The sequence below is a fragment of the Lepisosteus oculatus genome, chromosome 6, assembly GCF_040954835.1.
Source record: "Lepisosteus oculatus isolate fLepOcu1 chromosome 6, fLepOcu1.hap2, whole genome shotgun sequence".
NCBI classification, from domain to species: Eukaryota; Metazoa; Chordata; class Actinopteri; order Semionotiformes; family Lepisosteidae; genus Lepisosteus; species Lepisosteus oculatus.
Window position 1 is genome coordinate 53,912,937 of NC_090701.1, and position 12,408 is coordinate 53,925,344.

At 39.4% G+C, this 12,408-nt stretch overlaps 1 protein-coding gene across 1 annotated transcript in view; it reads right to left on the minus strand.

Moving 5' to 3' along the window:
• Positions 1–11,927, minus strand: part of rttn (rotatin) — a 69,732-nt gene extending 57,805 nt beyond the window's left edge. The window contains exons 1-11 of the mRNA XM_069191576.1: positions 11,797–11,927; positions 10,795–10,982; positions 9,384–9,579; positions 8,905–9,006; positions 8,421–8,511; positions 7,249–7,363; positions 6,033–6,183; positions 5,124–5,289; positions 1,579–1,760; positions 1,346–1,461; positions 123–293 (exon numbers count right to left, since the gene is read on the minus strand). Coding sequence (XP_069047677.1) covers positions 123–293; positions 1,346–1,461; positions 1,579–1,760; positions 5,124–5,289; positions 6,033–6,183; positions 7,249–7,363; positions 8,421–8,511; positions 8,905–9,006; positions 9,384–9,579; positions 10,795–10,982; positions 11,797–11,827 — 1,509 coding nt within the window. The 5' untranslated portion in view covers positions 11,828–11,927. The remainder of the gene's footprint in view (positions 1–122; positions 294–1,345; positions 1,462–1,578; positions 1,761–5,123; positions 5,290–6,032; positions 6,184–7,248; positions 7,364–8,420; positions 8,512–8,904; positions 9,007–9,383; positions 9,580–10,794; positions 10,983–11,796) is intronic.
• Positions 11,928–12,408: the final 481 nt, after the last annotated feature.

Consider the following 12,408-nt stretch of genomic DNA (forward strand, 5'->3'; position numbering starts at 1 on the left):
GTGCGATTTTCAAGAATTTCATTATGCATCATCTAAACAACACTTCTAATAAGATCACAATGGTCCTGCTTATAAAACAGTGTGCTTCTTTGTTCTATGATTAGTGCATTTTAGTTTCAGACCTTTTCCACTGGCAGGAGAGTCTGCAGCAGCCGAATGGTGAAGATTGCAGTGCCAATGTATGCCATTCTGTGGTGGACGATAACAGGATCCACTTGATCTGCATAGCCGGCTTCTTGATGGTGAGACAAGATGTCTCCTAAACAGTCCATGGATGCCAGCAGCTTTTCTTTCTACAATAAAAAAAGAATTACAAGACAAATTTAGAAAAATGTAATCCAAACAATCTGAAAACAATGGCAGCTTAGCAGGGTCAGCTCATTAATCACCCTCATGATGAAACAATACATTAATTAACACTCTCCCTGTGTGATTTTCAAAAAGAAAAAACACCATCATGATGAGCGACAGTATAAGGGTAACAGAGAAGTGGCTATTTCTTGGCTTAATCATTAGGTTTTCTATTCACACACAGATACGTTTAAGAAGTCCAAAACTCCTATACCTCTTTTTGCAAACTGCACAAGTTACAACAATTTTCAAAAGCCATAAAATGCCAAATACATCAATAAATACTTTGCAACATGTTCTTAACAGCTAAAATAGTTGGATGTGTTCATATATACTGTACATGGAAACAAAGCTTATATTGCATGCATACTAATATTTATGGACAAAACAATGGTAAGAAATTGAAAAGAAGTGTTTTTCAGCATAAGGCAGCTATGAAGGAAAGCGTTAAGGTTTACATATTAATCCTAATATATTATTTAATATGCTGGAATCAATGTATTAAAAAAATCCTTTCATTTGAAGGAATCTAAACCTTCCAAAACTGAAGGGCAGCACTGAGAAGTGGGAAAGTGCTTCACCAACTTAATTAAGGAGGAGAGAAAGGTCAGCAAGACTGGGCCAAGAGATTTCACAAGAATCATTCACCGATACCCTGGCTTCGTCAAGAAATCCCTGGATCAATTAACTACTAACTACCAAATGAGACAGCTGGGCAGAATGACCTCCTCTTATGCACTTATGTGCTTACAGTATGTTCTTTATCCTAACACTACAATGCAATGGATTTTCTTGTCACTCCTAGGACACAGCACACACAGAACAATTCAGAAATTAACAGGTTTAAGTTCACTTAAAAAGACAGCGGACAGCGGAAATGTGATATGGTTTGGAAAATTTCACATTCTAAACTGACATCTGTCACAAGCAGTCTGTACTTCTGGATACCAACAGTTTGAAAAGCAGCCAGAGGTTAAGAAATATGTTAACTTGCCAATTCCAGTCCAATTAGGCTGTTGTCATCCCAGATCTGCTCAGATATGCAGTCTTTCAGGAGAGGCATCACCTCGGACAAGAGTTCCAGGACACGAAGGAAGGTTTTCATGCTTTCTAAGAAGTAAACATATTTTCCTACTTAATATCATTATGGTCAGACACAAGACAACTGCTTAGAGTTTATGTTCAGGTTAAATTTGCATGCACCAGTAAAATACAACAAGATCTCACCTGTCCTAAGGAGAGGCAAGGCATGCTCGATGACTGCCACACAGAACTGGGCCAGGCTAAGCTGCAGAAACTGCAGCTCTAATACATCTTCACTCTCCATCTCTGGGAGCTCCAGATGAGCAGTGTCAAAGGGAGACTGTGCAGGCAGCCTGGGGTCCGTGTCTCTATGAGAGCTGCTTCCACTGCAAAGACAGTTACAACACAGTTCGACTCATTTTGACGACTTCTTTGACAGGCCAACAGGGAGAAGGTTATTCAGCCCACATTGCACCTTTTAATCGAGGATCATTTGCCTGACAGAGAACTCGGGTTCTGCACTCTAAGGGTAAGATATGAAGTAGAGGATCCATTGTTCAGCTCAAGGAGGACGGAAATTGCAGTTTTAGATCAAGCCTGTAAATATTTGTATTTCTGGCAGTGCAAACAATTGCCACAGTTCTGGCAAATCACACCTTTCTGAGGAAATTATGAAAGTTTACAGGCAAAGCTGTTTGCTTTCATCTAACAAGGCAAAACTTGTAAATATTTTATTTTATACCAAAGAAAATGCCAGTTTTGGTTGACACCACGTAATACAAATCCTTTCACCAAAGACGATGACCTCTTCTATGTAATCTATGAGGTGATAGATTCTGTTCACCCTGGTTTGATGTTTTAAAGACTGGAGTAAGGGGAAAAAATAAAATTGCTCTCTGGAACAGCATACAAGTCTGACAGACTAAAATACACTGGCCATCAAAAGTTGAAAATTGCCGTTAACCAATGGTCCCCATCCAATTTGAGGGTGCAATTTCGAGCAATTCTGCAAAAAAAAGAATTTGTAAAAACATCAGCATCCAGTGGAGCAAAGCTGGCAGAGACTTATACGAGACTCATGGCTATAATTTCTGCCATAATGCCTCTGCCAAATACTGATTCAAGGAAGGAGAATATTTATGCAATCAGATATTTTCTGTTTTATATTTATATATTGTATATTTCTGATATATATATATATTACATGTTATATTAATTTAGGACAATCTGTAGAATTCTTTTCACTTTGACATCATAAAGTGTTTTGTGTTATTCAATAAGAAAAAAATCCCAATTAAAATGCATTATGATTCCATATTGTAACACAGAAAAATTTGAAAAATGCCAGGGAGGTGAATACTTCTGATAGCTGTTGTACCTGATCCTCAAGGAAATTTTAATTTCTGTCAGTAGCAATTAAAAACCAACTCAATAATTGTTATTTTGTTATTTTGAAATTCTAACAAATGGCAGCAGCAAAATCTGAAGGCTTCAGGCATTAACTGTTGGTTGTTCCACCCTGTCCTACAACTCCATGTTAAGCACACGTACTACACAGGTCAGGCATTACACAGTACAAACTTGACACTGTCTGGTGTATACAAATAATTCATCTCAATACTGAATGCAAGTGGGTTTTTTTTTACCCTTTCACTGCACTGTTCCTTAGAAGTGTGACTGTCTATAAAAAATGTAATTATAATTTTCTCCTTTTGTAAAACAGTTTTAGATATTATAATTTGTTATTTTTAATTAGTAATTAACATTAGCTTTCTCAAACAAATATATAAAAATGAAAACTGGTAGCTAATCAGTCTACTGTTACAAATTACCAGTTACTGTAAAAAAAGAACTGTAAAATCCAAAATATATCCAACTGTGTGTGAAAAATTCAATTTTGAAATGCAAATCTTATTTGAGGGATTTTGATTAGGTTTTCAAAAAAACATTAAACATGCAAATAAGAGCACTTAAATATTAATAATAATTTCATTGTAAAATATATACAGACGACAAATTCAACAGAAAAAACACCATCACAATTCACTGTCCTGCTGTCCAATATCCTGCCGTTATCCAGCAGAAGGGGGTGTCTTTCGAGCAGGTGGCAAGCTTTGCAGGTTATAAGCATTGATCAAATAACGTGCCAGTCTAGAACTGTTCCACTGCAATATTAATAGAACCGCACACAGCAAAATCATCATATGAACCATTAATGATTAAAACACAGAAAACACCAGGGTCATATTTATCAAGCCCCAGGAGTTAGTATTTTGTAAATGCTTCTCTTGCTCCTGGCAAGTATTACACTGACAAGGTGCCCCCTGTAGTTTGCTCTGAGGCTTCTCTTCTGAGGGGGCATTTTTAACGTTCCTCCAGGCAGAATTGCTCTATGTCCTTCAGACCCTTTGGTTTCCATTAGTGATCTGCCTCCTTGAATTCTAAAACATTTATTTTGTATGCAGGTAACCATTTCCAGAACCAGATATCCGACCAAAATGGTATTTGTTGGAGTTCATGATTCCGCCTACCATAACAAGGACTCCAGGATTCAGTGGTACAAAACAACCTCAAGTCATGTTTGCCCCTTCAATATTTCACAGCAGGCGTGATTGCTTCCTACACATGAAAAATGTTTCACATTTCTGTGCTAAATATAATGCTGATGAGCATGCCCAAAAAGCCCAATTTACATTTTTACTTTCATACTTAGATGTGTGAAAAAAGTGACCAGTTTTCTATTTAATTAATGATGACAAACGACTTTGGTCTGTTCAATGCTATTGCAATTACACTAAAACATTTTTAAACAAGACCCATTATCCTAATGTAATGAAAGGCCATTTCATGCACTGTGCTTAATTCAACTGCTTGCTCAAATACAAGGCTAGACAGGTTGATACATAAATATTTATCACTCAAATATTGTAGAGAATTCACAGAATGTATTCCATTCCTTGCAGTAGCTTAAATATAACTACAAATGTTTATTTAATATAGGTTATTAAATATTAAAATTAAGTTTCACATCACATCACTTACCAATAAATGCACAGTTAACATACTGCTTTATCCTTTTGTCTTCACAATAAATTAAAAAACAATCTACAGCATAAAATAACACTGATTTTATTTCACTGTCGACCCTGTTCACTGTATATAACATATATCCTCATACCGTTATATTTAAAAAACTGAGCATCATGCAAGTTGCACATCTTTCTCGAATTTCCACAAACATTGGCTTTCTTGCTTAAGAAGAAAAACAGGCAACAAACTCAAACCTCCTTTTTTAGGATCTACTGTCAATTTTAGGTAGTGTACATACAGTACTGTGGAGAGAATCTGACTGCCATTCAGTATGTCCCTTTATTCCCTTGTGTATCAGAACAAACAATGTACCCATCACGTCTTTACAGATTTTCCTAGTAGAGTATCTAGATCACCGTCAAGAGACTTGATATCATTCAGAATGCTATATTGCTTTCCTGTAGCCATAATGCAACCCACATCGGCCCACATACGCTACTGTAGTTTTACATCTCCATCAGAACCTCCGTGGCCAATTTTACCCGTTAAGGGTCAAGGCAATCCAGAGCCAACACGGGTTTAAAACGTGGATTTCATAAAGCTTAGTGCTCAAGGATTCAAAGGTCTGGAAAGACTAAAAATGACAAATCAGCTGCGATAGACATTTCAGTAAAACATTCGAAGCAGATGTAAATTTTAAAAAGGCCTGGGAGTCATACCTGGACGACGCAGCGTCTCCGTCCTGCCCATCCCCTCGGGCTCTCTGAACTGTCCGGCCGATGACCGAAGGCCTGGGACTGGAGTCTTCCGGCGAAGGGTTGCGGGACGCCTGGGTTCCCCTCATCTCCTGGGAGTAGGACACTGAGGAATTCTGCGACACCGAATCTACAGGATTTACAGCATAACATCACAGGTGCTCCTGCTGACTCATTTAAGATGCTCAACACCCAGAAGCCAGGGGGTGAGATTTTCTTAAATTAAGAGCTTTCATTTGAATCAACAGTACAACACGAACCAGGCAACAGGTGTAAACTAGGGGGGAACACATCTAAAACCAAAAACACAAAGAACGTCTTTACACAAAGAGTTGTGAAAAAATAATTTTAAAATAATCTGGAAGAACCTAACCAGACATGTTGTGTAAATCGATACCCTGGCTTCTTTCTGGATGAGATCACTGGATCAATAACGTAGCTACTGATAAACCTAGATGTTAGATAGAGGGTAGAGTGGACTTCTCTCATTTCCAGCTGTTCGTTCTTAATTTTAACCTACTGTAGTCAGTAATCAATTGATTCCCAAAGTGTGTCAGGATTGAAATTTAATTTTATTTCATAATTTCCACCAACTGGAAGACAACTAAAAACCGAAATTACTTTATAATGACCTGAAAAACAATTCAAGTGGTCATGAAAAAAAAACTAGTTCTATTATCCCAATTTGCTTGCATGCTTGACAATGTTATGAGGTGCAGATACGAATGACAGATAAATACACAACCAATCTCCAGAGGTTGACTGAAACATTTAACATTATAAGCAGCACTCGGTCCCAAATTTGTGTCTTGGTTCAGTCACTGAGATTAATTCACAAGATATAAAAAGAATGACTGAACACACAGGCCTCACCTTGCTTGGCTGAGAGGAAGCTTGGATCTCTGTAAAAGTGAAGTCTGCTTCTCAGATTTGTGCACAACTGCTGCAGGCAGGCAATAGCCTGAAGTGTTAAATACACACTGCTGCCTCTGCCACCATTCAGCTTTAGTAGCGAGAGCAGATTCTGTAGGGCAGAAGACCTTTGTTCAGAAAGGAAGAAAGCAGCAATCAAAGCTGAAAGTTAAGCATGCCACCTGACTAAAATATCTTGGGTGGAGCATCTGAGAACCTCATATAATAATAATAATAATAATAATAATAATAATAATAATAATAATAATTGCTTACACTTATATAGCGCTTTTCTGGACACTCCACTCAAAGCACTTTACAGGTAATGGGGACTCCCCTCCACCACCACCAATGTGCAGCATCCACCTGGATGATGCAACGGCAGCCAAAGTGCGCCAGAACGCTCACCACACACCAGCTCTCAGTGGGGAGGAGAGCAGAGTAACGTAGCCAATTCATAGAGGGGGATTATTAGGAGGCCATGATTGGTAAGGGCCAAATGAGGCCCATCATATTCACAAAGGGAATCAAGTCTGGGCTTTGACTGGGCCACTCAAAGACATTCACCTTTTTCTGCTGAAGCCTTGGGGATCTTTGTCCTGTTGGAACATGAATCTTTACCCCAGACTGAGGTCTTTTGCTAACTGAAGCAGATTCACCTAGTGGACAGCCTCATTTGGCTCCAATTTTTAGGTTCCACTATCCAAAAGATTGTGGTCCTCTGGAATCAATCCAAACAAGAGCAACCAGATTTCCATTCCAAAGCTTAAGGCTTGGATTTTTTGCACTGTTAAAATGTTAAGAGTTTACGGATTGATTTGAATTTAAGTCTCCAAGGATAAAGGCATCAGATAAATAAAAAAAAACATGCTTAAATCAGATATCTGCTATCGAAAATACTACAGTATGTCTCTATTGCCACTGCTATCTGTCTCTTAAAAATCAGAATCCAGTGTCTGCTATACCAAAAGGGGACTGGTGTGAACTTTGATCATTAGAGATCACTCGGCTCCGAATGTAAGTATTACTTTATGCCTGTGTGAAAATGAAGACAATGGATTTGACCCCCACAGGGAGCTTCTGCGTCTGTCATGGCCTGTACATGCTCCTGTATGTTCTGTTACTTAGCAACCTGGGAATTGAGCTTCACGTCTCTCATGCCCTTTCATATACGTACCTGTACTATTTTTGGACGCTGAAGAAAAATCTCAGCTGGGAAATCCTGCATAATCACATCCTGCAGAAGTTCACAAGTTGTGCGAACTAAACTGTGGTTGTTACTCCTCAGGGAGCTTGAAATGAACGCAGAGATTAGAAAAAATGACCAAAAACACCTTGAATTCACAAATCTGACTGGTCTCATTGTGATTCTCTTCACAGTGCATTTTTCCATGCCTAGTTAATTTAGCTGTGATAATGTAATTCAAAAGTGAGTCTTATTTTCAACTGCCAGGTGAGAAGCCCAAGAGATATTTAAGGACATACAGTAAAGCTCACAAATGATGAGAGGCCATTCTTCTTATCACTGTCTTTGCCAGCTATATTTGAGAGCAGGAAAAGTGTGAGTGTGAGTCAGAAGTGTGTGTTGGTTAGAGAGGTAAAAGTAAAAAGTTATGACTTTTCAATGTGGAATTAAAGAAAGAAAAGACATGTTTCAGCTGTTAAGTATGGAAGCCTGTTTCCGCCAGGGAGTAAAAAAAAAAACGCGCTATGGTGTCTCGGAATTCCGACTTAGCGACTCGGAATTCCGACTTAGTATCTCACATTTGTGACTTCGAAATAGCCACATTTCATTGTCTGTCCTTTTGTTATTGTAACGGATTCGGGTTCTAGGGCTTGTGCCCTCGCCGCTCCCACCCTAGTTCGTGCCTCGCTGCACTGGCTCGAACCAGGGTCTTGCCAGCTGAGCTAAAGAAGACCTTCTCTTTTAAGTAAAAAAGGACATACAATGGAAATACGTAAAAAGTATGTTTCAGCTTTTATAATTGTGAATTCTTCTGGATGTGAAGTGCCTATTTCTGCATCTTATTTCATATTCTGTCTAAGTAAATAAAAACTATTTTTAAAAAGCCCACCGTCCACTATTCCATCCGGGTACTATGGAAGCCTCACTGGCGGAAATGGGATTCTATCAAAATTAGTGTAATTCATTTGATTTTTATCAGGGCACCGGTACAGGACAAGTCTTAAGGCTTATAGATCCTATGATCCCGTACAATTCATGAAAATAGTGTAACGGAACGGCTTGAAGGCTTCCATAGTTAAGCCTTTAATAGGCGTACCCGCAGAAAACGTAAGAGCCACAGCGTTTAGTTTTTAAGTGTGGAATTAACACTTTTTGAAATTTACCTTTCGTTTGATGACAATATATGTCTATCCGTTGTTGTCAAAGCTAACCAGGGAAAAGTGGAAAACTTCAAGCACTTCACTGCATCGCCCACTGTCGAAACAAGACATGCAACACAAAGCCTCTTTACAAGGGAACATAAACTGCAGGAGAAATAGCAGGTTGCTTGACTGCACCAGCAAAATGAATCACAGGGAGAAGACTTTCACAGATGTATTAGAAAAATCCCTGCGAAGTTCTAAAGACAGCTATAATTATACAGTATCTCATAATACCAATGAATTGCTGCAGTAAGAGAAACATGTAAATGAAAATCCATCTGTCATGTCAGATACTAATACACTTGTCACCCCCAGACCAATAAACCGGCAGGAGAGCTTGTGAGGAACCATGGATTTAACAAGACTTCCTTGAATTCTTTGACAATCTTGTTCCCAGACCATGAAGTAAACCACAGAATATTCCTCGGCCCAGCTGAGCTATTACCTGCTATTGTGTGTGGAGCGATAGCCGATTGCCTTGTGTCTCGTGAACTTTTCTGGAAATATCCCATCATTGGCGACACCTCTTCTATTTGCTCAAGAAGGACTTCGAAAAAGAAATATTGAGAGAAATAAAGCTAAAACATATACCTTAGACAAATACAGAAAACAGAACAATTCATTAAAGTGATTTTTTCTTACATTCACAGAGAACTGTTTCTACTGGCACAAAACCAGTAAGAACCAAAAATTAACATCGGCTATGTCGTTTCAACTATAGAACTAGCTGAAAGAAGGGTGTGATGAGAAAGCTGTATTAAAGGGCCTAATCTCCAAAACTAACCCGCGTAATCTAAACCCACGCAAACAGCCGTGCAAACAAAAGGAGAATCAATGTGACACTAATTTCACTGGTCTTCCAAGATGAGTTGTGAAAACACCACTGAATCAATTCCAAAGCCGAGTCATTTCATCTTCGTGCACCTTTATTTTCAGCGGCTGCCAGCTCCTGCCCTTGGTCAAAGGCCTGTGGACAGTCAGGAGGGAGTTCTGGGAGCTGGAAAAGCCTGTCCAAGATGCCATCCACGCTTGGCTGCAGCTCTGGCGCCACGCTGGGCCGAAGCTGAGACAGGAACTCCACTGCTCCCACCTCCCTGAGCAGCTGCGCTGCCGTCGGGTGCTGCAGTGAAACACACAGAAGGACCTGACAGCTGGGCTACACTCCATTGCCCACCCATCTCTTTTGTACCCTATCCCGGGAAGGAGGGATGCACCGATATGGAGTTTCTGGGACGATAACAATAACCGACAATTAACAGCTTGTTGCGGCTGATACCGATACCGATAACCGATCATTTTACTCTTTTTTTTCCCATGCTAGCTGCCTCGTATTCTTTAAATAATTTAAATTGACGAGTTATCCAATGACTAACTTGATAATTAGGGGTACTGAAACTCTTGATTTTGTTTCCTCCTCGTCGTACTTCGGCTGAACACATTTGTTGCACATTGCAGCTCTGTTGTCCTCTGCGGAAATGGTGAAAACGTTCCACACCGCCGACATTTGCACCCTGCAGCAGCTGTACGGTCCCCAGTCTAGTGCGCCAGTGTGTGCACATAAAAAAAAAACTAGTTGCGCCAACAAAAATAAGGGCACAGCATTATCGGTTGTAATTATCGGCTGTAATTACATTGTCGGGAAGATTAGAATAATTACATTTTCCTATTCATCGGAGACTAATACTGTATATCAGCCTCTGATACATCGTGCACCCCTACCGGGAAGCGAGGAGACGCCTGTCCATCGCTGGGTACATGCAAAAATAGACATGCACTTACTTCCCTCTGGGCCAATTTTCCCAGAAGCCAATATGTTTTTGGACTGTGGGACAGGACTGGAGCTTCCGAAACAAGCCCCCGCAGACACGGGGAAAACATGCAAACTTCACGCAGGTAGCACTGCATTGGACCCAGGGCTTCTGTGACTTTGCGCTCCAAGGCAGTGATGCTAACCACTGAATCACTGTGCCACTCTCCAACACTCTCTCATAATAGTGATAATTCCAGGACAACTAATTAACACTTCTCAACACAACCTTTCTTTCAACGATCATAATCAATGTCAGGGTTTGTCGCACAGTCCTTGGTTAGTTGTGCCTCCTTATCATGCCATGAATGAAAGGATTGTTATATACTTGCAAGCATTTTTCTGTTAGGTTTTCAGATCACAAATCCCTGAAACATTTATCAATGAACACAAATACCAGGACTAACAAATAAATACATCTCGGGTTTCTTAAATGATTTATTTCATGAATTGCATTATCATCATTATTATTATTAAGGCATCATTCTTTTAAGAACTGCCTTGCTCTCTCTTCCTTGGCAAACTTACTTTGGCTAAGACATTCAGGAGGCCCATCACTTCTCCTGGTGTAGGTACCTCTGGGAAGTTAAACCACTCCAGCAGTGAAACAAACAGCATTTTCTCTTGGGCAAGGTCGGGAACAGTAATTAAGGCGTGTTCCAGCTTAAATACGATGTTCTTCAGGGCTCGCTCTCGGATTTCCACCAGGGGGTGACCTGCCAAATACAAACACGTCTGAAACGTCAATCAACAAACCGTTGAAATGCATTTATAACAAAGGAACTCGAGAGCTTACCGTTCTTAATCGCAATGTATAATTCATAAAAAGGGCGCTGGGCTCATTAACCAAAAACCCCGTTAACGACTGTTTTAGGTAGATAGACACTACCACTGTCATCTGTGGGTTCCGCAGAGATGCTTGTGGTAAAACTGCTGTCCACATATTAAATCAAAAATAATTTGAAATATGATTTAAAGAAAATTATCGCAATGGCTATATGGAGAAAATGGTGAATAAAGAGATTTTAAGCACTGAAGAAATTGTGCACATAACAAAAATGTTGTTGAACTTAGATCAATACGAGTATAGCTACAACTGAGTTGGGGTCACAGTCATCCGTCAGCTTTACTTTTTTTAAGGAGAAAAGTAACTCTACTTGTATACGATTAAATAATCGCCGTTTTATAGACCTGGCCTAGCTTTTTAAACTCTCCATTTGGTAACCCTGACAACTGATAACTTTGGAGACAACATAATGAGACCCAATTCATCCACTTCAACTACACGAGTTGTTAGTTACATTTAATAACAAAAGGAATGTAAATATAATGCATTACTAATACCTAATTCAAACACGGAGCTGCTTTATTCTTAAATCGTGGGCGGTAGTGAACTAAATAATACTTAAATATCTAAACGACACAGTACGCTTGCAAATAAATATGTATATTCTGAAAATCTACCAGATTTATTAAATTAGTCAAATGCAGGGGGGATAGGCCTAATCGAAGAAGAAGCTAAATGCTTACCAATCTTCTTGATCAGCGTAGACAGCTCCATATTGTCTTTATTTCGTACTGAGCCAAAGACAAAACCATATCTTTGCAGTTAAACTGCCATCAGCTCCTGTCTCCTAAAACCGGGTTTGTTTTCAACAACCGCGCCAGGGTCGTCCGGAGTTCTTCTTCCGGGTGACGCAAACTTTCCCCTTTTTTTCGGTGCCCGATGAACGACTTAATGCTTCCAGACACAATGTAATTTTTATATGATAAATGTGTGTTTATTATTTGTACGTCACTTTTTTCCCATTTTCCGTGTCATATCATGCCAGTTTGTTTTTGTGCATAGCAGCCAGCAAAGAACGACATTTCCCAGAAACCACCGGAAACGCCCTATTCAATAATGACAACAGAGTTACAGAGTGTGTTCGGTTACAGAGTGTGAATATATTGCAAACTATTGCAAAAAATAGGAGGGACAGTCCCAGTTTTATGCACCTTTATGTGTTGATAAGAAAAATAGGTAAAGAGTGTTTTAACATTCAATGTTAAAACATACGTACCGAATAGTTTATAATAGGTAACTTACTGTATGGAGTATCTCGTATTCTCCATAAGATGTTTCTGAACAATACACAACAG